Genomic DNA, 25,710 nt, shown 5'->3' with positions numbered 1-25,710 from the left:
ACGATGGTCTCTGCCTCCTGGTCAGGCAGAGCATAGGCCTCGGGCCATTTTGTGAAATAGTCCATGGCCGTGAGCACCCAGCGGTTTCCACTGTCTGTGGTGGGGAACGGCCCAACTACATCCACTCCCACCCTCTCCATGGGAGCCCCCACTGGGAACTGTTGGAGCTGAGCATGAGAGCGGCCTGGGGGGCCCTTTCTCGCTGTGCAGTTGTCACAGCGGCGACAAAAGTCCTCCACATCCCTCTTGTGCTGCCCCCAGTAAAAGCCCTGACGGAGACGGCGCAGTGTTTTTGTGACCCCAAAGTGTCCAGTCCCCACCCCCCCATGAGTACTCTGGAGCACAGCCTCCCGCAATGCTTTTGGGACCACCACCTGCCACCTCTCCTCTCCCGTAGCTGACTCCTTCCATGCCCGCTGTAGCACGCCATCAGCCAGCCGCAGTCTCTCAAACTTCGACCACAACCCTTTGGTCGCGAGTGAGAGCGCTGTCACCTCTTCCCATGGTGGCCTCACCTGCGCCTCTACCCACTGTAGCACTGGCTGTAGGTCTGTGTCCCGTCCCTGCTGCTGCCGCCATTCAGCCACGTCGACAGTCTGCAGCTCACAGCAGACAGGCCCGCTCGCCCGACACACTGTGGCACAGACACCCTCCTCTGCACGCAGCTCTCTCTCCCGTCCCTCTCTCCGTTCACAGTGGCGGCAGCCGTCTGCAGTACAGGGCCGACGGGACATGGCGTCGGCGTTGGAGTGGCGTGCCCCTGCCCTGTGCACCACCGTGAAGTCATACGGCTGAAGCTCCTCCAACCAGCGTGCCACCTGCCCCTCTGGCTCTCTGAAAGACATGAGCCACTGGAGAGCAGAGTGGTCAGTCCTTACAGTAAAGGGCAGACCACCCAGGTAGTACTTGAAGTGTTTGACGGAAGCCACAACAGCCAAGAGCTCCCGCCGGGTGACACAGTAGCGGCGCTCATGTTTGTCAAATGTTTTGCTGAAGTACGCCACCACTCTCTCCCCCTCTGGCCCCACCTGGGCCAGCACCCCACCCATGCCCACATTGCTCGCGTCTGTGTCCAGGATAAAGGGCAAGGTGAGGTCAGGGGGGGCGAGCACGGGGGCCTCGATCAGTGCACGTTTGAGGGTGTTGAACGCCTCCTCACACTCCACTGTCCAAGTGAAAGCCTTGTCCTTCGGCAGCAGGCGGTTCAGTGGAGCAGCAACGCTTGAGAAGCCCCGTACAAACCTCCTGTAGTACGAGGCCAGGCCCAGGAAGCTCTTCAGCTGACGCTGGTTGGTGGGGGTGGGCCAGTCTCTGACAGCCCCTACCTTGTCCTCCATGGTGCTGATCCCCTCCTTCCCCACTCGGTGGCCCAAGAAGGACACCTCTCTCCTCATGAAGTGGCACTTCTCGGGGTGGAGCTTCAGACCTGCGGCAGCCACCCTCTCCAGCACACGCCGTAGCGCCCCCAGGGCTGACTGGAAGGAGCTGCCATGGGCCAGGATGTCATCGAGGTATACCAGACACTGCTGTCGGGGGATGCCATCCAGCACCCTGTCCATCAAACGCTCAAAAGTAGCTGGAGCGTTGCACAGGCCAAAGCACAGGACCTTGAACTGCCAGTGTCCTCTGTTAGTGGAGAACGCAGTTTTGGCTCTGGCCTTTGGGGAGAGGGGCACCTGCCAGTAGCCACTGCGGAGGTCTAGTGAGGAGAACCAGGAGGACCCCCTAACCAGGTCCAGCGACTCATCGATACGTGGTATGGGGTATGAGTCCTTCCTAGTTACCTCATTCAGCCGCCTGTAGTCCGCACAGAACCTCAGCTTACCCCCCTTCTTCGGAACCATGACGACTGGCGTCGCCCAGGGGCTGTCTGAGGGCTCAATGAAGTCTGCCCGCTGCATCTCCAACACAGCCTTGTCTGCCGCCTCCTGGCGTGCCAGCGGGATACGGCGGGGACGCATCTTGATGGGTCGAGCATCACCTGTGTCGATCTCATGCTGCACCAGATGAGTCTGACCCACCTCTTCCTCACTCAACGCAAAGCTGTCTCTGAATTCAAACAGCAACTGCCACAACCGTTCCTGCTGCTCGGGGTCAAGACCAACACAGTTCCTCCCCCATATCTCCCTCACTGCAGACAGTGTCCTCTCCTCTCCCATCTGGGGCAGCTGGGCTGGGGGGGCGCGGCCCGGGCTCACAGAGGGCTGTGTCATGGAGGTAGCTGGGGGAATGTAACACACCGCCGTAGGTGACAGGGGGACTGGGGAAAAGTCACACACAGCTGTGGGGGAGGGGGGGCAGCCATGAGTCTCTGCTGCTTTAACTGTTGGAGTAAAGGGTTTGTTGGGTTGAGTGAATGTGACATTAGGGGGGGCCATGGTGACTTCCGGCCCTCCCTGGAAGCTCAGTGTGCCCCTATTTAGGTCTAACTGGCAGCCTGTGCTCCTAAGAAAGTCCAACCCCAGGATACAAGGGTCCTGCACAGCCGCCACCCACACAGGATGACGCACAGTCCTGCCCCCTACTGTCAGAGTCATTATTCCCTTCCCTTTCATGGGTGCCAGCTCACCTGTGACTGTGCGGAGCTGCACAGTTGTAGGCTCACACTGAGTCCAACCTGGCACAATATCTGGCCTCACCAGGGTTACTGTGGACCCAGTGTCCACCAGGGCGGAGCAGGGCACCCCCTCCACAGTGACAGGGACATGACAAAAGTCCCCAACACAGGTCCGGCCCACCACAACAACAGGCTCCATCCGCTTGCCCTCGTCTGCTTCTGGGGAAAGTGGAGCCTTGCTTCCCCGTCTGTGCCGGTGGGCTCCTCCTGAAGATGATGGTGGTTGGGATAGAAAGCCAGGGGTCCGCACTACCCGGTCTATGCGGACCCCGAGCCGTTTCCCTGAGCTCTGGGGGACATGGGGCAATCTCGGCGCAGATGGCCTGGCTGGCCACAACCCCAGCAGACCCTGGGACCAGGGCGTGTGTTTCGTGCCGCCTGTAGCGACACAGCACGAATGAGTTCTGTCATTTCGGCCATGGGTGGACTCAGGATGAGCCAGCTGGGTCTGTATGCGCAGCTCCGTAGGAGAGAGCGCCTGTATGAACTGGTCCCGTGCTAGCTCGCTCTGCACGGAGGGGGGCATGTGAGCATATGCCCGCCGAGAGAGGCTCTCAATGTCATTAGCTAGCACCCGTAGAGGCTCTCCAGGCTGCCTGCGTCTATTACTCAGTTCGGAGCGCAGTAGCCCGGGCTGTACACACTGTCCATAGCGCCTCCTCAGTGCTCCCACTAAAGCACCATAATCATGTCTGTCCTCGGGGCTAATCAATATCAAACAGGCCAGAGCTTCATCCGTGAGGCATAAAGCCAACTGCAGTGCCCTTTCTTCATCCGACCACCCCCTAAAATGAGCTAACAGTTCAAACTGAGCATGAAAAGCTTCCCAATCCGCCTTACCGGAATACTTCGGGGTCTTAACAGATACGGACGCAGCTGGGAACTGGGCGCCGCCATGTTTGTTTACATCCTGAGCCCCAGATTCCTCGTCACGCCGCGTCGACGTCACCACTTCGGTCCGCCCACCAGAATCCGCGCGAAATACAGTCGACGAAGCACTCATGCCCGCTTCAGCCGCCATCGCTCTAACGTCCTCCCTCAAGCGGCCTCTGCGCTCCGACGCCCTGGCGATCTCCTCAGCCAGAACCCCCGACGTCCATTCACACGCACCTCTTTGGCCATAATCGTCCCCTACCTCCACCTTCACTTTCGGATTCCCTCGAAGCATTTTCAATCCCCGTTCTCACCTACGGTAGCTAGCCACATAAGTCAGCTAGCTAGCTGGCTAACTTGTATCAACGTTTTCACTTCTGACACCAATGTAATGACCTGACTAGATCATAAATGAACAATTGTCCAGACAGAGGCTTGAGTTTGCGAATTGACGGTTTATTAAACCAACTTTACACAGGCTACTGTTTGGGCCGTAGCACACGCCAAATAGATGACAGATAACCCACAAGCCAATCGTGACCTTCTCTTGTGAAGCCCAGACGTAAGAGAGAGAGAACAAAGGCTAAACCTGGTCTTAACTTCCAATGCTCCATCCCCCTGCCCAACCCCCCTCCACGCCACTTCGCCAACCACCAGGATGCCCGGCATCAGAACATTCCAGGCATTCCCGTGATTGGCAGATAGCAGGTTGATTGACATGTCGGACCCCGCGAACACTGGGTACTGGTCAGTACAACACAACCACCTCCTAGCCTAACACATAACACACAGCTGTCTGTGCGGGTCGCTACAATATGATGTGGTTAGCTGATATGTTAAACACCTATCCAAGCTTTGTGAGATCTGGCAGCCGTCTGCAATGTAGTCAGGCAGGAATGCCACCCACGTGCCAATGGCGTGGCATGCAAATGACGTGCTATGCAACTATTGGTTGATACAATGCATTATCTGCAATTTGGTCAGGGCCTGGAACATGACCCTCAACTAGTTGAATCAGATATGTTAGGTTAATGTTGGACTGAATACCAACAGGGTGGTAAATCTCCAGGAAGATAGTTAGGTAGATCTGTTATAACCTATATAAGTACAAGGTCATATTTATTGGTGCGGAACGTAGCAGAATTTCCTTTTTCAATGTAAAACTAAAAACAAGCGTTTCTTATAGGACAAGTTCAGGTAGTCCCTTGCAGTTTCAGTCCATTTTCATTCTGTTTGGTGCCTATTGAATACGACCCTGTACTGCCTCCAACCAAGTCCCAGGCTTTTGTGGGCTCAGTGCCCCACAACGGCTCATTTGCACTTCTATAGTTTCAGTTTTGTTTTTGTGTCGAGAGCAGTCTCACGCATTGGTCGTTGACCGATGGCCGACCCAGATTCTACTTTATGAATTCAGAAAGACTACCACTGCTCACGGGAAAGATCAAAATGAATGATGTACTGGTCGTGGTCTCCCATTTCATCTGTGTGTAGTGTCTTTAGATTGATCTGTTACACTGGTCGCAGCAAGACTCTTTACTGCAACACAATCAGAGTTGGTGGCAATTGCTTTTGGTACAGCATGACAGGAAAAAGCTCTCACAAGGGTTTAGTTTGAATTTATTAGTAGACAAGTAGAACATTTTAAGGCACAGTATGAATTGCATTGACTCTTGAATTGCAAGAGACAATATAATATAGAACAGTAAAAATACATGAAAAAACGGACAATATATAGCTGTGCCAGGAAAATAACCTCTCCCTCAATGTCAAAAAAACCGAAAGAGCTGATAGTGGACTTCAGGAGACAGCAGAGGGAGCACGCCCCCATCCACATCGACGAGACCGCAGTGGAGAAGGTGAAAAGCTTCAAGTTCCTCTGCGTACACATCACTGACAATCTAAAATGGTCCACCCTCAAAGACACTGTGGTGAAGAAGGCGCAACAGTGCCTCTTCAACCTCAGGAGGCTGAAGAAATTTGTCTTGGCCCCTAAGACCCTCACAAACTTTTACAGATCCACAATTGAGAGCATCCTGTCGGGCTGTATCACCGCCTGGTACGGCAACTGCACCGCCCACAACCGCAGGGCTCTTCAGAGGGTGGCGCGGTCTGCCAAACGCATCACCGGGGACACACTGCCTGCCCTCCAGGACACCTACAGCACCCAATGTCACAGGAAGGCCAAAAAGATCATCAAGGACATCAACCACCAGAGCCACGGCCTGTTCACTCCGCTATCATCCAGAAGGCGAGGTCAGTACAGGTGCATCAAAACTGGGACCTAGAGACTGGAAAACAGCTTCTATCTCAAGGCCATCAGATTGTTAAATAGCCATCACTACCCAGTACCCTGCCCTGAACTTAGTCACTTTCACTAGTCGACTACCACCCGATTACTCAACCCTGCACCTTAGAGGCTGCTGCCCTATGTACATATCATGGAATCACTGGTCACTTTAATAATGTTTACATACTGTTTTACTCATTTCATATGTATACACTGTATTCTAGTCAATGCCACTCCGACAATGCGCATCCTAATATTTATAGATTTCTTAATTCCATTCTTTTGCTGTTAGATTTGTGTGAATTGTTGTGAATTGTTAGCTACTATAGCACTGTTGCGAAACAAACTAACATTTCGCTACACTCGCAATAACATCTGCTAAATATGTGTATGCAACCAATACAAATTTATTTGAATATATCATAGAATCATGTAGACGTTAAATGTATCTCTACCAGTATAGAGTGTATAGAGTATTTTTTATTTTTTATTTCACCTTTATGTAACCAGGTAGGCTGAGCAATATTTTTGTCTAACCTTTTAATAAAGTATTAGGTACAATTACTCTGATTTGAAAATGTGATGCAGTATTCTTTACTATTGTGTTGTCTTCCTAATGCTTCCTCTAGAATTGGTTAGGGAATGAAAGAAGAAAACTGGCCCAGGGTCAAGCTGTCCCTCAAAATAAAACGAAGCTCTACAAACGTAATGTGTCAGCTTACAAACTGTTTATGAGAGACCACCATAAAGCAAAAGGTTTGTGCAGGTTTGGCTCTTTTTTGGTATTTTACCCCCTTTTTCAATCTTGTCTCATCGCTGCAACTCCCCAACGGGCTCGGGAGGTGAAGGTCAAGTCATGCATCCTCCAAAACATGACCTGCCAAACAGCGCTTTTTAACACCCGCCTGCTTAACCCGGAAGCCAGCCGCACCAATGTGTCGGAGGAAACACCCTTCACCTGACGACCGAGGTCAACCTGCAAAAGCCCGGCCCACCACAAGGAGTAAAGCCCCCCCGGCTAAACCCTCCCCTAACCCGGACGACACTGGGCCAATTGTGCGCCGCCCTATGGGACTCCAGATCACAGCCGGTTGTGATACAGCCTGGGACTGAACCTAGGTCTGTAGTGACACCTCTAGCAGTGCGGCGCCACTCGGGAGGTCAGGTTTGGCTTTAATTACCTGTTAAATTACAAGAGCAAGGCGGGCATTCAAGTATTGTGGACTGTATGCATTTCTCAATCAGTGTGTCTTTGATGTAGGTTAATTATTATTATATTTAGATGAATTATCACAGGGGTTTCCCTTCAGAACTTTTGGGGTCTAACAACAAATTCTAAAGTCTACTGTCTCCATCTGACACATATTTTTACATTGTTTCAACAAGTAAATGTTATGTTGTTGTAATACCTTGATAGAATAGATAGATAAAACAATGTCACTGATATTGTCATGTTTTCTGTTGTATGTCAGGAGTTATGGCAGGTACACAGGTCAAATGGCAGGCATTACCACCTGCCACAAAAGCCCATTACAGTGAGGAGGCAGGCAAGCTACTGGCAGGAGGTCAGGAGTTGAAAGGGAACCTGAAGGCATTAAAAGTAAAAGTAAAAGGTTATTGAAGAAGGTTGGTGGCAATATATAGGGTCACAATAGTAAGTCATGACATTTTGAAACTTTTACCTAAAAAAAAGAATGGATTTGGATTTGATAGTTGGAGTTAGATTTGACATACAGATTTAAGATACAAAGAACAGGCATTTTTCTTATGGAAGGATTTCAGTCTTTTCCTATAAATATTTTTAGGTATTGTATTTTTTTTTACATCTAATATAATTTATTATTTATCTTGTCTATCTTGTCTATTTTTACATAATTTTTTGTTATCGAGTTGGAAGGTATGGGGGTCGACACAGCATTGCTTGTCCACAAACCCGATGACCCCATACCAGTCAGCACAGCCTCATCTGGGAGGAGAAAGGAATTTGTTGAGGGCCAGGATCTGATCGCAAAGTTTTCTGTACAATTTTCTAGTACACATTTAAAAAAAAAAAATGAATCAGACTTGATTTTCCCTTGCAAAAAATGTATCAACCCCAGACAAAAATGTAAATCTATTATAATCTACATAACAATTCACATTACCTGTTACTGCACAATTATTTTCCTGCTGTAGCAAACTGACTCATACATCTGTACATCTACAGTGGGGAGAACAAGTATTTGATACACTGCCGATTTTGCAGGTTTTCCTACTTACAAAGCATGTAGAGGTCTGTCATTTTTATCATAGGTACACTTCAACTGTGAGAGACGGAATCTAAAACAAAAATCCAGAAAATCACATTGTATGATTTTTAAGTAATTAATTAGCATTTTATTGCATGACATAAGTATTTGATACATCAGAAAAGCAGAACTTAATATTTAGTACAGAAACCTTTGTTTGCAATTACAGAGATCATACGTTTCCTGTAGTTCTTGACCAGGTTTGCACACACTGCAGCAGGGATTTTGGCCCACTCCTCCATACAGACCTTCTCCAGATCCTTCAGGTTTCGGGGCTGTCGCTGGGCAATACGGACTTTCAGCTCCCTCCAAAGATTTTCTATTGGGTTCAGGGCTGGAGACTGGCTAGGCCACTCCGGGACCTTGAGATGCTTCTTACGGAGCCACTCCTTAGTTGCCCTGGCTGTGTGTTGCGGGTCGTTGTCATGCTGGAAGACCCAGCCACGACCCATCTTCAATGCTCTTACTGAGGGAAGGAGGTTGTTGGCCAAGATCTCGCGATACATGGCCCCATCCATCCTCCCCTCAATACAGTGCAGTCGTCCTGTCCCCTTTGCAGAAAAGCATCCCCAAAGAATGATGTTTCCACCTCCATGCTTCACGATTGGGATGGTGTTCTTGGGGCTGTACTCATCCTTCTTCTTCCTCCAAACACGGCAAGTGGAGTTTAGACCAAAAAGCTCTATTTTTGTCTCATCAGACCACATGACCTTCTCCCATTCCTCCTCTGGATCATCCAGATGGTCATTGGCAAACTTCAGACGGGCCTGGACATGCGCTGGCTTGAGCAGGGGGACCTTGCGTGCGCTGCAGTATTTTAATCCATGACGGCGTAATGTGTTACTAATGGTTTTCTTTGAGACTGTGGTCCCAGCTCTCTTCAGGTCATTGACCAGGTCCTGTCGTGTAGTTCTGGGCTGATCCCTCACCTTCCTCATGATCATTGATGCCCCACGAGGTGAGATCTTGCATGGAGCCCCAGACCGATGGTGATTGACCGTCATCTTGAACTTCTTCCATTTTCTAATAATTGCGCCAACAGTTGTTGCCTTCTCACCAAGCTGCTTGCCTATTGTCCTGTAGCCCATCCCAGCCTTGTGCAGGTCTACAATTTTATCCCTGATGTCCTTACACAGCTTTCTGGTCTTGGCCATTGTGGAGAGGTTGGAGTCTGTTTGATTGAGTGTGTGGACAGGTGTCTTTTATACAGGTAATGAGTTCAAACAGGTGCAGTTAATACAGGTAATGAGTGGAGAACAGGAGGGCTTCTTAAAGTAAAACTAACAGGTCTGTGAGAGCCGGAATTCTTACTGGTTGGTAGGTGATCAAATACTTATGTCATGCAATAAAATGCAAATTAATTACTTAAAAATCATACAATGGGATTTTCTGGATTTTTGTTTTAGATTCCGTCTCTCACAGTTGAAGTGTACCTATGATAAAAATTACAGACCTCTACATGCTTTGTAAGTAGGAAAACCTGCAAAATCGGCAGTGTATCAAATACTTGTTCTCCCCACTGTATAATGCATTTAAACACACTCATACAGCACTGGGCCTCTTTTATTGTTACATCTAGGCAAACCTGCAGCTTCACAGTCAAAGTTTAAGGGTTTGACAAGGCTAGGGTGCAAGGAGTACAAGCCTTATTCAACCAGAAGTATAGTATATATCATTTTATTTTAGGTAACTATTCAAATGTACTGTATATCTGTGATTCAACAATTAAATAACGGTCCTGCTCCGCTTTTAAGCAAGCTTAAAAAAAGTAACCACTAAAATTCACAGGCAGAGTTCTGGATAAAAAGGCTGACATTTGATTTATAAAAACGTATTTATAGCTGTGCCTTGTTTGTTTACATTGTTGATATTCAAGTAAGCAGATTTCTAGATCACTGGTAGAAGCTTGGAATAATGTGTACACTTGGGGTATGCCAGGTGGGATAGAGTTAAAAAAGCCCTCCCACTATGGCACGGACCGACTATCTAGCATTTTGGAGGCAGGCCGTGGCATCAAGTTCACAATAAGTAAGATGCAATGCTCTTTACAATGTTTCAATGCAGAATTGTAATGTCTTGGTCATTGACATGAACAACATTGACATGTACAGTACAGGCAGTGGCTTGACATATTACTCCCTGTAATCCTAGATTCAGATCATTCAGGCGAGAAAAAACATCACCCAGATAGGCCAGTCGGGTCAGAAACTCGTCATCATGCAAGTGGTCAGACAAGTGAAAATTATGGTCAGTAAAGAAAACTTTAAGCTTGTCTCTCAATTTAAAAAAATTTGTCAATACTTTGCCCCTTGATAACCAGCGCACTTCTGTATGTTGTAAAAGCGTTACATGGTCTCTGCCCATATCAATGCATAGTGCAGAAAATACACGAGAGTTCAGGGGCCTTGCTTTAACAAAGTTAACCATTTTCACTGTAGTGTCCAAAACGTCTTTCAAGCTGTCAGGCATTCCCTTGGCAGCAAGAGCCTCTCGGTGGATGCTGCAGTGTACCCAAGTGGTGTCGGGGGCAACTGCTTGCACGCGTGTTACAACTCCACTATGTCTCCCTGTCATGGCTTTGGCGCCATCAGTACAGATACCAACACATCTTGACCACCAAAGTCCATTTGATGCCACAAAGCTGTCCAGTACTTAAAAAATATCCTCTCCTGTTGTCCTGGTTTCCAGAAGAGGATGTCTTCCTTAATTGACCCCCCATAAACATAACATATACCAGGAGCTGTGCCAGGCCCGCCAAGTCTGTTGACTCATCCAGTTGTAACGCATAGAATTCACTGGCTTGTATGCGAAGCAGTAATTGTTTCAAAACATCTCCTGCCATGTCACTGATCCGTCATGAAACTGTTGTTTGATGAAGACATTGTCTGTATAGTTTTTTTGGCCTTTCCCCCCAGCATTGTCCCAGACATATCCACAGCAGCAGGAAGAATTAAGTCTTCCACAATAGCATGGGGCATGCCTGTCCTAGCCACTTACCATATAAGATGCTTCTAGCCCCTTCTTATTAATGTTATCTGTTGCTTTTATACAAGTCTTACTACCCAAAAGTCATCTTAATTCTTGCCCCAAAAACTCCCGCGGCTTATTTTTCAAATTGCCATGTTTTGTTTCTAAATGTCTGTGCAAGGGTGAAGGTTTCATTGAGTTGTGAGATATTACTTTTGCACATATAACACACTGTGGCTGTGGTAAGGCACTACTCCCAATATAAGTGAACCCCAAATCAATGTAGTTCTCATCATATTTGCGCCTCTTCGATGGTCCAACGTCCCTGTCTGTTGTTCGGTGCTTCCCCGTGTAAGGGGGCAGTAGCTCTTCGGCTGCATCAGATTCACAACTGTCAGTGTCCATGCTAGCCGGGCTAACCACAAATGTAGAATTACTGATGATAGAATTGGATGTGTTCCTGGAAGCAGAACAACTTGTGTCATCGACAGGTGCAGTACTGCTTGTAGTAGCAGTACTACCAGTAGAGCTGGTATGAGTCTCTATTATCCATTTTCGAGCAAACGGAATGAGCAGCAGCTACGTTTGGCTACATACGGACCGATAGTGGAATTCCTGCGAGAGAGTAACGGTTAATGTGATTGGATGTTAATTATTCAACTAGGCTACCTGTATTTGACATTGTGTTGTTATTTAGCTGAACACTAGATGGTTTAATTTTATTTTTGGCAGTGAAACGAGGCTACTTAGGCGAGAAAAAAACCTCCCCCAAATTTATAGCCCTGTTGGAAACTATAAATGGACTGTTTGAAAATGTGAAGATTTAATTTTTATTTAAAATGTGAATCACATTTTTATTTGGCGGACCCCCGACGGCATTGTGCGTACCCCAGTTTGGGAATACCTGCATAGAGCATCCATTTTTATTAATACGTTTATTTGGATAGGGACAATGTACAGTACAGCAAAAACATATGTTTCAGAGCACTGAGAAATGCTTTGCACCTGATTTAGCTAACAGCTCATCTACATCTGTAGTCCCCGTTTACTAATGCTGAAATTCTTCCACCTGTTAACAGAAAAACAATGCCAATTGAAACGGCATATCTGATCCGAAAGGATAATTACTAGAAGACAACAGCACATAACCCTGTGGAAGCCAAAGCTGTCTGTGTGTGGCATCTTACATATTAAGCAGCTCTTACCCACTATTCAAGGCCAAGATTCTGATGGACAACAGGCAATCAAGCAGTTAGTTGGCCAGGTACAAAGAGGCTTCTTAGCTAATAGAGCACAGATGTGTGGCAAACAAACCACAGTTACATAAACATCTGGTTTTCATCGTCTAGGTGAAATCTGGGTGGGGCAAAACCCCCCAAAATATTTTGATGCATGCCAGCAAAGCCACTACACAACAATACATTAAATTGCACTATAACGGTGACAAACGGTGGCCACAAACTGTTGGGGTCTACATAAAGCTGTTCCAACAGCAGTCCCAACACCTTACCACTGCTATACCTGGCTATCAGCGGAGCCTTGTCTGGCAGCGAAACAGTTCATTCAGCCTCATTTATTGCCTTCGCTGATATGGCTGACTTGCTTAAACAAATATCGTTTCTACTGACAATTGAGATGTACAAACTATGGCATAGGGGATGACGAGCGGATAGGAGGCAATCCGTAATTTTGATTAAGACATTAATGAGCGAGCTAGTCTGGACGTAGTTAATATAACTATTTGTTCAGCACTTCTTAAATGTACAGCAACAGAATTCAGAACATGGGCCGTTCTTACAGTATTCTCCCTGTACACCAAGTTAGAACTGTAGGATAAATAAAGTGGGCATATAAGCAGACAATGAAAGCTCTTACAAAATTAGATATTTACATTTCTCTAAAACAGGTTATAGGCTACATGTATACCACCAAGTCAGAACAGTAGGCTAAATTCTGAGGGGAAAATTGACCAGATCTTCAGGTCGGAGCTCTAGAAATAGGTCAGAGTTCCCGACTTGCAATTCAGAGTTGGATGACCGTTCAAAACGTATTTTCCAAGTTGGAGCTTGTTTTTTCCCCCAGAGTTCCCAGTTGTCTTGAACTCACTGAAGTCTGAGATTTCCCAGTTCTGAGTTTCAAGTTGTTTTGAGCATAGCAGAAGTCATGCTGGACTGCCAGTAGATTGTCGACTTTATTCATGAGGACTGCTAGCTAAGATTTTGAAAGTATGATATTAACATGATCAGTCCAATCAAAGCTAATGTCGATATAACGTGATTTGATGTCATTTTAGCTATGGCCAATGACCTTGAGGCTTCTTGGATGGGCACTTCTAATGTAACTCTATGGCAGCACCCAAGGGGCTTGAATTTCAGAGCTCTCCCCGTAGATTTTGCAGTGACGTTGTGTCCCCATGAGTGACAGAACACTGAGCCAATCACGGCGCAACTAGAGAACATTACCAACCCCTACGCTCTGTATTGTCCGCTGGATGCCTCACTACCACAGAAAGCACTAGGCTGAAACACCTGTATTTTGGTGCTGCCTTAATCAAGATAGCAAAAAAAATACAATGTTCATACAGAGCTTTATTCATTCAATGATACATTATTTTTTTTTATTTTTTTACATTGTTTGCAAACTGATGTGTGACAAGCATTAATGCCAAAATAACATTCAAAATGACGCCACTGTGGGTAAAAATGAAATCTCGAGTCGGTATTTTATTTGAGTGGTTTATTTATATCTTGACCAGCATTCAAAAAGGAGCCTAAGTGATTCTTATTTACAGTACAGTAGCATATCACTTACATAATAACAACTTGAAGCATTTTTCAAGATACCCAAGGACACGTGACAGTAAACATTTTAATTGTTCAAGTGGTGCACCAGTGGTATGCTAATGTGGATGTTGGAATTGAGCCCGTCTCCCTCTACTGGGATCTCTTCATTCATTCATTTTTTTTTAATAATAGATTTTTTAGGTACACTACTGTTAGCAATTTATGTTATTCTTCAATAACACAAACTCCAAAGCAAATCAGGGGGAGAAAAATAGGTTTATTCAGAAAGGACAAATCAAGATGTTATGCTGGAAGGTAGATGTTCACTCTCCCGTCCTCAGCTTTTCCCCACTGAACAAAGGAACATGATGCCATTTATAACCCCCCACCCTAGCCTGGGGTTGCCCAATCAGAAGTCCTTGCAGTACAACTTGGCCAATAGCCAAATAACAAGTATCCTGCTCTCGACTCAATGTACAGACCAATAAAACCTGGCACACGTAGCACACGTCACTCTTCAGGAGTGACATTCCACAGATTCTAACCTATGTTGAACTGAAACCCAACTCCTATTTACAATTCACTATTGACCATTAGTACTCTAGTTTTTACTCCTCTCATCCTCTGCGTTGTGTATTTATTTTCAAAATATTCTTATTGTACCGTTCAAAAGATTGGGGTCACTTAGAAATGCCCTTGTTTTTGAAAGAAAAGCTCATTTTTTGTCCATTAAAATAACATAAAATTGATCCGAAATACAGTGTAGACATTAATGTTGTAAATCACTAGTGTAGATCGAAACGGCTGATTTTGAATGGAATATCTACATAGGCGTACAGAGGCCCATTATCAGCAACTATCACTCCTGTGTTCCAATGGCACATTGTGTTAGCTAATCCAAGTTTATCATTTTAAAATGCTAATTGATCATTAGAAAACCTTTTTGCAATTATGTTAGCACAGCTGAAAACTGTTGTCCTGCTTAAAGAAGCAATAAAATGTGCCTTCTTTAGACTAGTTGAGTATCTGGAGCATCAGCATTTGTGGGATCGATTACAGGCTCAAAATGGCCAGAAACAAAGTACTTTCTTCTGAAACTTGTCAGTCTATTCTTGTTCTGAGAAATGAAGGCTATTCCATGCGAGAAATTGCCAAAAAACGGAATATCTCGTACAACGCTGTGTACTACTCCCTTCACCTATTCCATGGGAATAACAAAAATGATAACATATACAGTACATTCCATAACCTGCATCCCATAACCTGCATTATTGGCCATTATTCCCAGGCAACTCAATAAACTCAACTAGAGAAATGCATCAGGTCTTATAGCTAGTCTAAAAAAGTCTTAAAAAGTCATTTGACTAAAAAATTATTTCCCCAAGAGCTCTCCTCTTGAAAGTGAATCCAAGCTGCTCCCCAAAACTCCACTAATCCCTCTACAGCAGTTTGCTATGGGGATCCATTTTTTCTTCTTCTCAGTGATCAGTGAGTCTCTTCAGGTTGACTTGTTGTTGTTGACCCTGCGCTCCTCTTTCCACTGTCTTCTCCTGAGTAGATCCCAGAGTCCTGACTGGAGCTGCCTTGTCCTCTCTGGATGGAGGAGGAGCCACTGTCCTGCTCCGCCTCAACATCTCCCTGACCCTTGACCTGTTGCTGTTGACCCTGGCTTGTCTGCTCTACCTGTACAGCCACCACACATGTGGCCACACAGCTCTCTTCCGGATGCAGGAGGAGAAGGGATATTTGATCCTGTGTGTTCTGCAGTATACTGCTGGGAAATGTGTGCTTTGAGACAATACTTTTTCTCTTTTTGTGGCATCTGTAGACAGACACTGTCGTAATCAGAAGAACACAGCCCAGCAGAGCCAGCAACACCTTCCACACAGGAGATTGTCCTTAGAGGGACAAACAGAGCAGGCGTCAATATAGATGTTAAGCTCAAATCTGAAAGATCCCTTTTTCAGGGACAATGTGGATTTAAATGTAATGGTGTGTAAATGGTTCTGAATTTTACCCAGGGTCCTCACACACTGTTGCTGTGTGTATGGGCTGGTCTTATTGTACGGTTTGCTGAATGCGTTGACCTGCAGGCAGTACTCTGTCCAGGGCTTCAGCGGGAACAGTGTTCCCTCTGTGGTGTTAAAAACGTTCTCTTGTTTCTGTATGATGGAGACAAAAGCACACCAATAAGACATATGAATAGTGTGAGTACTTGAGTTGAATGGTTTGAAAAAACAAAAAGGTGTGACATTGATTGATAAAGCAGTGAGCTCTACATTTTTCAGATATCTCCCCCCAAAAAACGTCTCTACTCCAAAGATCAAAATCAAGTTGAAGAACCCAAGACTTAAGCATACATCAAATATGAGGGAGCTTATTATATGGTAATAATACGTAAATACTGTATGTACAGTTGAAGTCGGAAGTTTACATTAGCCAAATACATTTAAAATCAGTTTTTCACAATTCCTGACATTTAATCCCAGTAAAAAGTCCCTGTCTTAGGTCAGTTTGGATCACCACTTTATTTTAAGAATGTGAAATGTCAGAATAATAGTAGAGAGAATGATTTATTTCATATTTTATTTCTTTCATCACATTCCCAGTGGGTCAGAAGTGTACATACACTCAATTAGTATTTGGTAGCATTGCCTTTAAATGGTTGAAGTTGGGTCAAACGTTTTGGGTAGCCTTCCACAAGCTTGACACAACTTTGGAAGTATGCTTGGGGTCATTGTCCATTTGGAAGACCCATTTGCGACCAAGCGTTAACTTCCTGACTGATGTCTTGAGATGTTGCTTCAATATATCCACATAATTTTCCTGCCTCATGATGCCATCTATTTTTTGAAGTGCACCAGTCCCTCCTGCAGCAAATCCCCCCCACAACATGATGCCGCCACCCCCGTGCTTCAAGGTTGGGATGGTGTTCTTCGGCTTGCAAGCCTCCCCCTTCTTCCTCCAAATATAATGATGGTCATTATGGCCAAACAGTTCTATTTTTTTTTTCATCAGACCAGAGGACATTTCTCCAAAAAAGTATGATCTTTGTCCCCATGTGCAGTTGCAAACCGTACCAACTTTTTTTTTTTATGGAGGTTTTGGAGCAGTGGCTTCTTCATTGTTGAGCGGACTTTCTGGTTATGTCGATATAGGACTCGTTTTACTGTGGATATGGATATAGATACTTTTGTACCCGTTTCCTCCAGCATCTTCACAAGGTCCTTTGCTGTTGTTCTGGGAATGATTTGCACTTTTCGCACCAAAGTACGTTCATCTCTAGGAGAAAGAACGCGTCTCCTTCCTGAGCGGTATGACGGCTGCGTGGTCCCATGGTGTTTATACAGATGAACGTGGTACCTTCAGGCGTTTGGAAATTGCTCCCAAGGATGAACCAGATTTGTGGAGGTCTACAATCTTTTTTCTGAGGTCTTGGCTGATTTCTTTAGATTTTCCCATGATGTCAAGCAAAGAGGCACTGAGTTTGAAGGTAGGCCTTGAAATACATCCACAGGTACACCTCCAATTGTTTAAAGGCACAGTCAACTTTGTGTATGTAAACTTCTGACCGGAATTGTCAGAAGAAGTGAAATAATCTGTCTGTAAACGATTGTTGGAAAAATTACTCGTGTCATGTACAAAGTAGATGTCCTAACTGACTTGCCAAAACTATAGTTTGTTAACAAGACATTTGTGGAGTGGTTGAAAAACGAGTTTTAATGACTCCAACCTAAGTGTATGTAAACCTCCGACTTTAACTGTATGTATTGTCATGTTAGGTTCTTATTTTTCAGACTAAATAACTCACGGACACTAGAAAAGCTTAATCAAGTTTAATTCTTCCCAAAGGGTCGACACCGCTGTATTCAGACAAAAAAGCATTTCTCACCATCACAGGTTTATAGAACCCACTTAAGACACTCCTTCTTCTCTCCAATCCTTACATCTTATGGTTCCACAGGAAGAGGGTAGTAAACCCTTATTACTCCCTTCTGGGGATCTGACCTGCCCTCCTGACCTTAACCCCTCCTTTGCCTAATCCACAGATGTCCATCTATAGCAATCCTTTGATCTCCTCCTGTCTACCCAACACATTCCAAAGCAATCTGTCTTTCTACAAAGAACCATTAACTTCTGACATAAAACTCAGTCTCTTTCACTCCTTATATTCTATGCTTCCGATTGATCATTTATTTAATATCTCAATGTTCAAAGTTTAGTCGATTCCAACAGTCATGACGTGGACCTTTCTGGGTGTAGCTCATGGCTCCCCCCCCCTCTCACTCGCTCTCCTAACCCACGTTTATTACATCAGGTCATAAATACCGGGTAGAAACTACCATGCCATATTGAGGGAGAGAGTCTCCCAGAACAGAGACATGGCCAAACTCCTAAATCCCCAAAATGGGAGAATTAAACAAGATGTTCACTTTTGAGAATGTGGGAAGGGTCCGTGGACACTTAAGGGACAGTTATGACGAGTGCGTTTCATTTGGTGACCTCATGAAGGACAGGAAACACACAACTATATATCTCTGAATGTGTACATTTCTCAATTATAGGGTGTGCATCTAATTCTTGTAAAGATGTAACTATTTGAGTAAAGATGTAACTATTTGCGAAATTATGTAATGTGATGTTAACCTTTTTAAAATGAGAGAATTGTTTTCATAAGTAAAATATGCTCACTCAGTGGCCACGCCCAAGTGAATAGGCATTGGTTGGAAATGATGAACCAACACCTTTTCTACATTTCTATAAGAGCCCCCGTGACCCAATTCATGGCAGACTAAGCAAACCCCAGCGTGAGCTGTGGTTGCAAATGGTTGAACGACTACAACCTAATGAAATTAACTTTAGTTCCCGATGACGTGAGGACTGGTGTCCATACGCTCAAAAGGGCTAATTTCAACATGGAGGTGACATTCACCACGCTGGAAGAATACATTTTGACTATACCAGCCAGAATACAGCACGAGCTGAGTATGGCAACTTGGTATCAACTTTGAACTCTTATTCACTAAAGAAGTGATACATCCTAGAAGTCGAGTTATCATCAGCAGCTGTAAACGTGCGTGGCCTAGGAAAGGACAGACATTCTCTTCAGAATGACAGGGTACTACAACGTATCTGTTCTACCACACGACGACAGACTACAACGTATCCCTCCTACGACCAAAAATATTCTTCAAAGGACATGGGAGATCTCTGCTGGGCAACCCAGCCTTCCATCTTCGAACAATCTATCGAAGCTCAGAGTAAATATATTTCTTGCATTTTCCTTTTTCAAATGGGCGGTTATTTAGAATGCATAAGATTCTGTATTTACGATAGCATAGCTTCATAAGGTCCGATAGAGACACAATCCTTTTGTTCCTCAGTCTTCCGGCTCTTATATTCAAGTCCAACCCCCTTTATTTGTGTAACCAGCCGTCATATCAGTTTTGTCCGCTAGGAACATTTTCTTTTATGATATAATTAGTAATCAATGTATGATCCATCCTGTGTGATTATTTAGGTATTTAGTAAATCAATTATTCAACCAAATTTTGTATTGCTGATTCAACTTGTTAGCCAGGGTTCGTGAAGATAACATAACCAAGAATTTTACGACGTTCAGATGAGACCGGATAAAGTGACGATTAATAATTGACTGCTATTGATATAAAAGATTAACAGATCTTTAAGCGTTTATTTGAAAGATAACAGCTCTATAAACATTCTTCCGTGGTGCCCCGACTTCCTAGTTAATTACATTTACATGATTAGTTTAATCAGGTAATATTAATTATAGAGAATTGATTTGATACAATAGCATGTCAAATATAATGTAATCCATAGTAAAGACACAACAGTATGTATGTAACAGATGGATTAAGAGAGAAAACCACCAAAGCTCCTTCACTTCCTGTTTCCTGCCCTTCTCGCTCTTTTCTAGGTCACATGGCCCAACCACACAACAGGGGACAATAACACAAGTGAGTCACTTGAGGATAGGCATTGAAGAGTGAACAAAAAAGTGAAATGGAAACCTTTTCTTCATCTTTGCAGGCTTCAAATACACAAAAATCTTGTTTGATCTGGCAACCTTTGAAAAGGCAATGCAGCGCGTCCCTTTTAGACAGAGGACATGTTACACCCCACCCCCCGGTCTCTTATCACAGCATATCCAGCTGCTAGACTTCAAAGAAAGGACAGCACAGTTTGTTTTATAATTGGTTTAGAGGATATTATGTTACGAGAAAGGTCAGTGGAGTGGTGTTATTTGCTTGTGCACGAGATAACATGACATTTGTCTGGCCCTCCGCCGGTGCTTCAGAAAGAGCTGTTCACTGCAGTTTACCGTTTATTCCCATCTTAACAAAACTCCTACCACCACTCTACTTGTAAATCATCACTACTACTTAACCATAAAAGCCTAGCTGTTGAAGTGAGTCCTGACCTTGCTGTGTGAATGTTTCTCCCAATACTGCAGACTGAAGGACAAGTCAAACACAGATCCCATGGGGGTGTTCTGCTCCGTCATTGGCTCCCTGAAGCTCACTGTTAACATGGCGTCCCCTGGATCGAACGCCACATGGGATGGGGGGCCTAGGTCCGCTGTAACACAGGAACAAACACTGCTGTCAATGGCTACATCACAGCCTTCACTGCAACAACCTATGGCACTTGAGCACATGCTGTCTGTAGGCTAGCATTGTTCCACTTACAGACATGATTCAAATGATCAACAAACTCAAATTTTAGACCACAGTTATTTGAATCAGGTGTGTTTTATGAATCCTGTGTAGGTCAGTCGTTAGAGCATGGCACTTGCAACGCCATGGCTGTAGGTTCGATTCCTACAGTGGACCAGTATGAAAAAAGTATGAAAATGTATGCACCTACCACTAAGTTTGCCTGGATAAGAGCATCTGCTAAATGACAAAAATGTGTTGGAGCTGGGCTGAAACAAAAGCTTGCACACAGCCACAAAGTGTGCATGTCCAGTTACGGATGTTGTTGGCCTCACCATGTTCATCAGGAATGAACGTCAGGCTGTACCAGTCTGACATCTGACCCCTGCCCTCGGCCCTCACTCTCAGTGTGTATGACCCACTGTAGAAGTACAGCTCCCTAGAGAAGTCACACCTCTCCTCAGTTATCCTGATACACATCCCTGTGTAGGAACTCTCGTCCGACTGTGTCTGAGAACTATGAGGAGACAGAGGAAAAATGGCTTGTTGGTGGGGTTCATTCAAGTACCAGACAGCATGCTTGAAGCAGAATAAAAATGGAGAGTAAACATCTTTTTTACTGAAATAAATATGTACCTTTTATTGTCCTGGAGTAAGAAAGGCTCTTGGTACTCACAATGTGTATTGAGCGGTGAACGTGATGTTGTGATTGACCATGGAGTGATTCCAGTCCCATCTCATGATGTATCGAGTGTTCACAGCATCCATCCTCACATTATAAGGTCTAGGCAGCGCAGCAAACACTGAGAGAAACAACACCAGAATCATGTCAGAATTCAGATGTTCTTCACTATCACAGCAGTGTTGATGTTATAGTAAGGTTAGAGCAGAGGTGGAAGAAAATGACGACATTACACCAACATCTAGGCCTACTGAGACTTTTTAGTCTGCTGGAGCAGTATCACTGTAAGACATGATAAAGCTGTTGTGGAAGGAGTGTGAAATGAATAGAATTCGAATTAATGTGGTTAAGATATGAACCACTCATAACACACCTTTGCCTAGACGAGACAGTTTACTGACATGTAGCACAGGATGTTGAGAAAGAAAAGGAAACCAAGACATCTTCAGCCTGTTTTATTCTGTTATGTACATACTTTTTAAACCCGTGTGGCTGCTCATCCTAAATCTGCAAAGATCGGTACAGTTCAGAGAATACACAATGACTATACACGATTAATATTGCAAGGTTTTAGATTAACCTGTAACACTTGTTTAGGTGTGATTTAGTTTAATCAAAATGTCTATTCACCGCTCAATCATTGCAAAAATAAGCCGAGTGGAGCGGTCTGTCGTTTCGCTTTCATTTTGAATCAAAAGACTTACCGGTGTAAGCAAGGAGAAAAACTGGCCATGCAAATAGGCGTAAAATCATATCTTAAATCACTGGTCTTGATCGCTTCCCTCCCCTCTATTTCCACGTCGATCCTTCAGTCACAGCGACAAGACCTCTCAAGGATGCGCGGCATTGTGTTGTTCTCATTATACCCTACACACGTGCAAGCGTGTGTTCACGATCGAACCCCTCCCGCCCCAGTATAATTCATTTAGAAACCAACCACACACAGGAAATCAAGTACAGTGCTAAAAGTTAGTCACTGTCTGGAAGTAGCAGCACGCACTCTCAATGCCACACGTGACCGATACTCATTTAAATATATAAAACAAGTGAAATCACAAATGTAACAGAGGTCAAGTTCACAGCATGCAACATCAATTAATCAGCATGCAATAAAACACTTAGGCAAGACGTATGAGGTGAGAGTTAAATACTTTAATATGAATGAAACTCAATTTGGATGCAATAATACAGCATGTTCAGTATTGTACAGCATGACCAAAGATTTAAATGACAACCATTGTTTTGTGCACACTATTCACCAGGACTACTTTCAGTGGCGATTTTAGCATGTCAATCTTGGTGAGGCAAACATGTTATTTTAGATGCATGCCAGCGAAGGCACTACAAAACAATACATGAAATGCACTATAACACTACACCAAACGCGATCACGACACACAGGTTAAAATATCAAAACAAACTCTGAACCAATGACATTAATTTGGGGACAGGTCGAAAAGCATTAAACATGTATGGCAATTTAGCTAGTTAGCTTGCACTTGTTAGCTAATTTGTCCTATTTAGCTAGCTTGCTGTTGCTAGCTAATTTGTCCTGGGATATAAACATTGAGTTGTTATTTTACCTGAAATGCACAAGGTCCTCTACGCCAACAATTAATCCACACATAATGGTCAACCGAATCATTTCTAGTCATCTCTCCTCCTTCCAGGAGAATGCATAGCTCTCGACCTTCGCCTCTCCTGAGTCCGTACGGGAGTTGCAGCGATGAGACAAGACTAACTACCAATTGGATATCACGAAATTGGGGAGAAAAAAGGGGTAAAATAAAAAAAGAAATAGAAAGGACTTCTATTTTAGCCCTTGGCAACGCAGACGCTCGTTGACGCGCACGAGCAGTGTGGGTGCAATAATTGAATGACATAGATTTCTACATTTATTTTGCAATGCAAAATAAATGTGTAGTCAGGGTAGGGTAAAGCTCTAAAATTCAAGCCCCTTGGGTGCTGCCATAGAGTTACATTAGAAGTGCCCATCCAAGAAGGCTCGAGATCATTGGCCACAGATATGTGATCTGACGTAATATTATCTAAAGTAGCTTTGATTGGACGGATCATGTCAACATCATAGTTTCAAAATCTTAGCTAGCAGTCATCATTATGAATCAAGTCGACAATCTACTGGCAAATCCTAACTGCAAGCATTGCAAAGCAATCACTAGCCTGCTACTCAGTGGAGTGGCTGTGTGGTCCCAAGTCTGGGATTAAGGGTGTCTTTTCCAAGCTTAAAATGATAAAACATTCAACATTGGCATGCTTCATTGACAGCATGGCCATAGTTTTTACATCTCAATTGAGTTTAAATGTATTTGGCTAAGGTGTACATAAACTTCTGACTTCAACTGTACAGGCATGTAATACAAAGAGCTGTTTGTAGCTGGTTATAATAAAGCATAGGAAATTCACATTTGTATTGGCTTCGGTTGAGGCTTTAGCTGATATACATTATGGTTATTTGTTGGATATATTTTGTCACTTATCAACATAAGTGATGCTGATCATTTCCACTTGTTTAACTTTGACAAAATGTTGTTGCATTTATAATGAAAAACCTCTAGGAGGTATTTGTTCGACAGGGGAGTTTTAACCTCAGCGAACAAATGCATCAATAAACATAGACCTTAAAATAAATCACACACAAGGAGATTCAGTTCTTCTTTAAGACTCAGGGGTCCAACCAGCAACAGTTGGCGCAAAGCACCTTTCATGACAAAGAGGAAGTCAAATAATGAGAAGGTCTCAGAGAGAAAACATGACACTATTCTTGATTTCAGATTCTATAAGAATCATAAAAAGGACAAACTAATGCATTTAACATTTACATAAAAACCAACATGCACGAGGGGCTTTGTTTTGAAAATGTCTTGACTGGACAAACTTGAGGTTGATTATCTGCACCATACTTGTGATTGAAAATGTTCAAGTTTAAACTGACAAGCTACCCTGTTTCCCCATGAATTCCTTCATTTATTTTTAATGGGGATTACCGCTTTAGTTACAGTATAGGGGAACACACAACATCCTGCAACAGCAGCAGTCAGTCTTCATACATGCCAATGGACCAACGGTCACAGAATTTGCTGGAAAAAGAAGGCATGCCATTGGCTGTGACCAGCACTGTCTGACATGTAGTTTGGAGCACGCCCATCTCACGACACCATGCCACTACACTCTTCCAGCATGGCCATAGAAAAGAAAGGTGGGCTGGGGTCTTGTTGATATTCTTAATCTGATAGATGCTCCTTCCTCTCCCACCTGTAATATTGTTTCTATGCCCTTAAACATCGAGCAACATGGGATTCCCAGAACAACCCAGGCACAAATTCACAACAGTCGCGGTGAACAGGTAGAACAAAGACAAACAGGAATCACATTAATAACATGCCATCCTGTCACAAGGTGGCTTTGGATGGTACCTTGAGTAGGGGTGTAACGGTTCACAGAACCCGGTTTTGGGGTCACGCTACGGTTCGGATTTTGTACAGCGGGAAAATGTCAACAGTTACTGTAGTTAATTTTTGTTTATTTAAGAAAATACAAACTTTGCATTTTCTTAAATGAGAACACATGATTACTCAACAACACTAAAATAAAGTGCAATATGCGTGTGAAATCAACATGTAAACATGGCTCAGACATTGTATAAGCCTATGCTATAAGGTTTTCTTACAAAGAGAAAAATATGTGCACTTGTGTGACTCTCATAAAGGGGGCGTGTTTGTAGCGCGGTACTTTTCATTTCCCAGTTGAGGGTAATGTGAAGGGCTGTCAAAGTAGCTCTCCGTAGCCCTGGGAGGTCCATCCATCTGTAGTAAGCACAACACAGGGTGCATTGGCCTATTTATTGACAACTTCTGTTTCAGCTTGCTTATATAGAGTGGGTACTACCCATCTGCTGAAATGGGTGCGAGTGGGTGAAGTTCGTAACGTGGCTCGAGCACTTTCAAGAAGTGCTGAAATGCCTTATTCTTCTCAACCACCGACAATGGGTGCGTTTCCATGGCAATAAACATACCTATCGCTCTTGTCATTTATTTATTTTGGCCCGGTCAGAATCAGCTGCGAAGAGCTGCTTGAATGCAGCGGGGAGACGAAGTTGCGTTGTTTTTTTGCGTTGCCGTCTTGTTCTGGTGGTAGGAATACTGGGGTGATGTCGGCGTAACTGTGTCAACATGTTTGAGGTGTTGGCAGCTGCATAGGCTATTCTCTTTCAGCACTGGCAACATACTCTGTGTCCATCCCCGCAATAATCTTACTGGGAAGCCAAAATGTTCCCAAACTGGTGATGGAGAATCCTCCTGGTTTATCGACCCCACCACACACCATTGGACAGAACTATTTCCTGGCTGCGCCTCACAAAAAGGACAGTTAGAAATATGTCAATTAAGATTCAAATTGTAATTACAACATGCACATTCTGTAGTCTCTAGTTGTTTTAACGGGATAGCCTGAAATGTTTTTTTTTTGTTGCTCAGATTTACCCAAGAGGCATACAATGCAGCGTAGATGTAGCCT

The 25,710-nt window shown here is 44.3% G+C and overlaps 1 protein-coding gene across 1 annotated transcript; it reads right to left on the bottom strand.

The window, feature by feature from the left end:
- Nucleotides 1-13,753: 13,753 nt before the first annotated feature.
- On the bottom strand, nucleotides 13,754-22,079 carry LOC139538531 (interferon alpha/beta receptor 1a-like). The gene is made up of 6 exons (XM_071340681.1): nucleotides 21,882-22,079; nucleotides 21,172-21,298; nucleotides 20,831-21,012; nucleotides 20,261-20,418; nucleotides 15,833-15,977; nucleotides 13,754-15,713 (listed from the first exon to the last, which is right to left on the bottom strand). The coding sequence occupies exons 1-6, from the start codon at nucleotides 21,928-21,930 to the stop codon at nucleotides 15,301-15,303; spliced, it is 1,074 nt and encodes a 357-aa protein (XP_071196782.1). The 5' UTR covers nucleotides 21,931-22,079; the 3' UTR covers nucleotides 13,754-15,300.
- Between the last annotated feature and the right edge of the window lie 3,631 nt (nucleotides 22,080-25,710).

Source organism: Salvelinus alpinus, chromosome 14, assembly GCF_045679555.1.
Source record: "Salvelinus alpinus chromosome 14, SLU_Salpinus.1, whole genome shotgun sequence".
NCBI lineage: Eukaryota > Metazoa > Chordata > Actinopteri > Salmoniformes > Salmonidae > Salvelinus > Salvelinus alpinus.
This window is presented reverse-complemented; position numbering and strand designations above follow the sequence as displayed.

Coding starts and splice junctions, on each gene's coding strand:
- LOC139538531 (XM_071340681.1), bottom strand. CDS start 21,930: ATGATTTTACGCCTATTTGCATGGCCAGTTTTTCTCCTTGCTTACACC. Junction 21,299..21,881: donor TTTTCTCCTTGCTTACACCG/GTAAGTCTTTTG, acceptor TGTTTCTCTCAG/TGTTTGCTGCGCTGCCTAGA. Junction 15,978..20,260: donor AGAAACATTCACACAGCAAG/GTCAGGACTCAC, acceptor TCCATCATACAG/AAACAAGAGAACGTTTTTAA.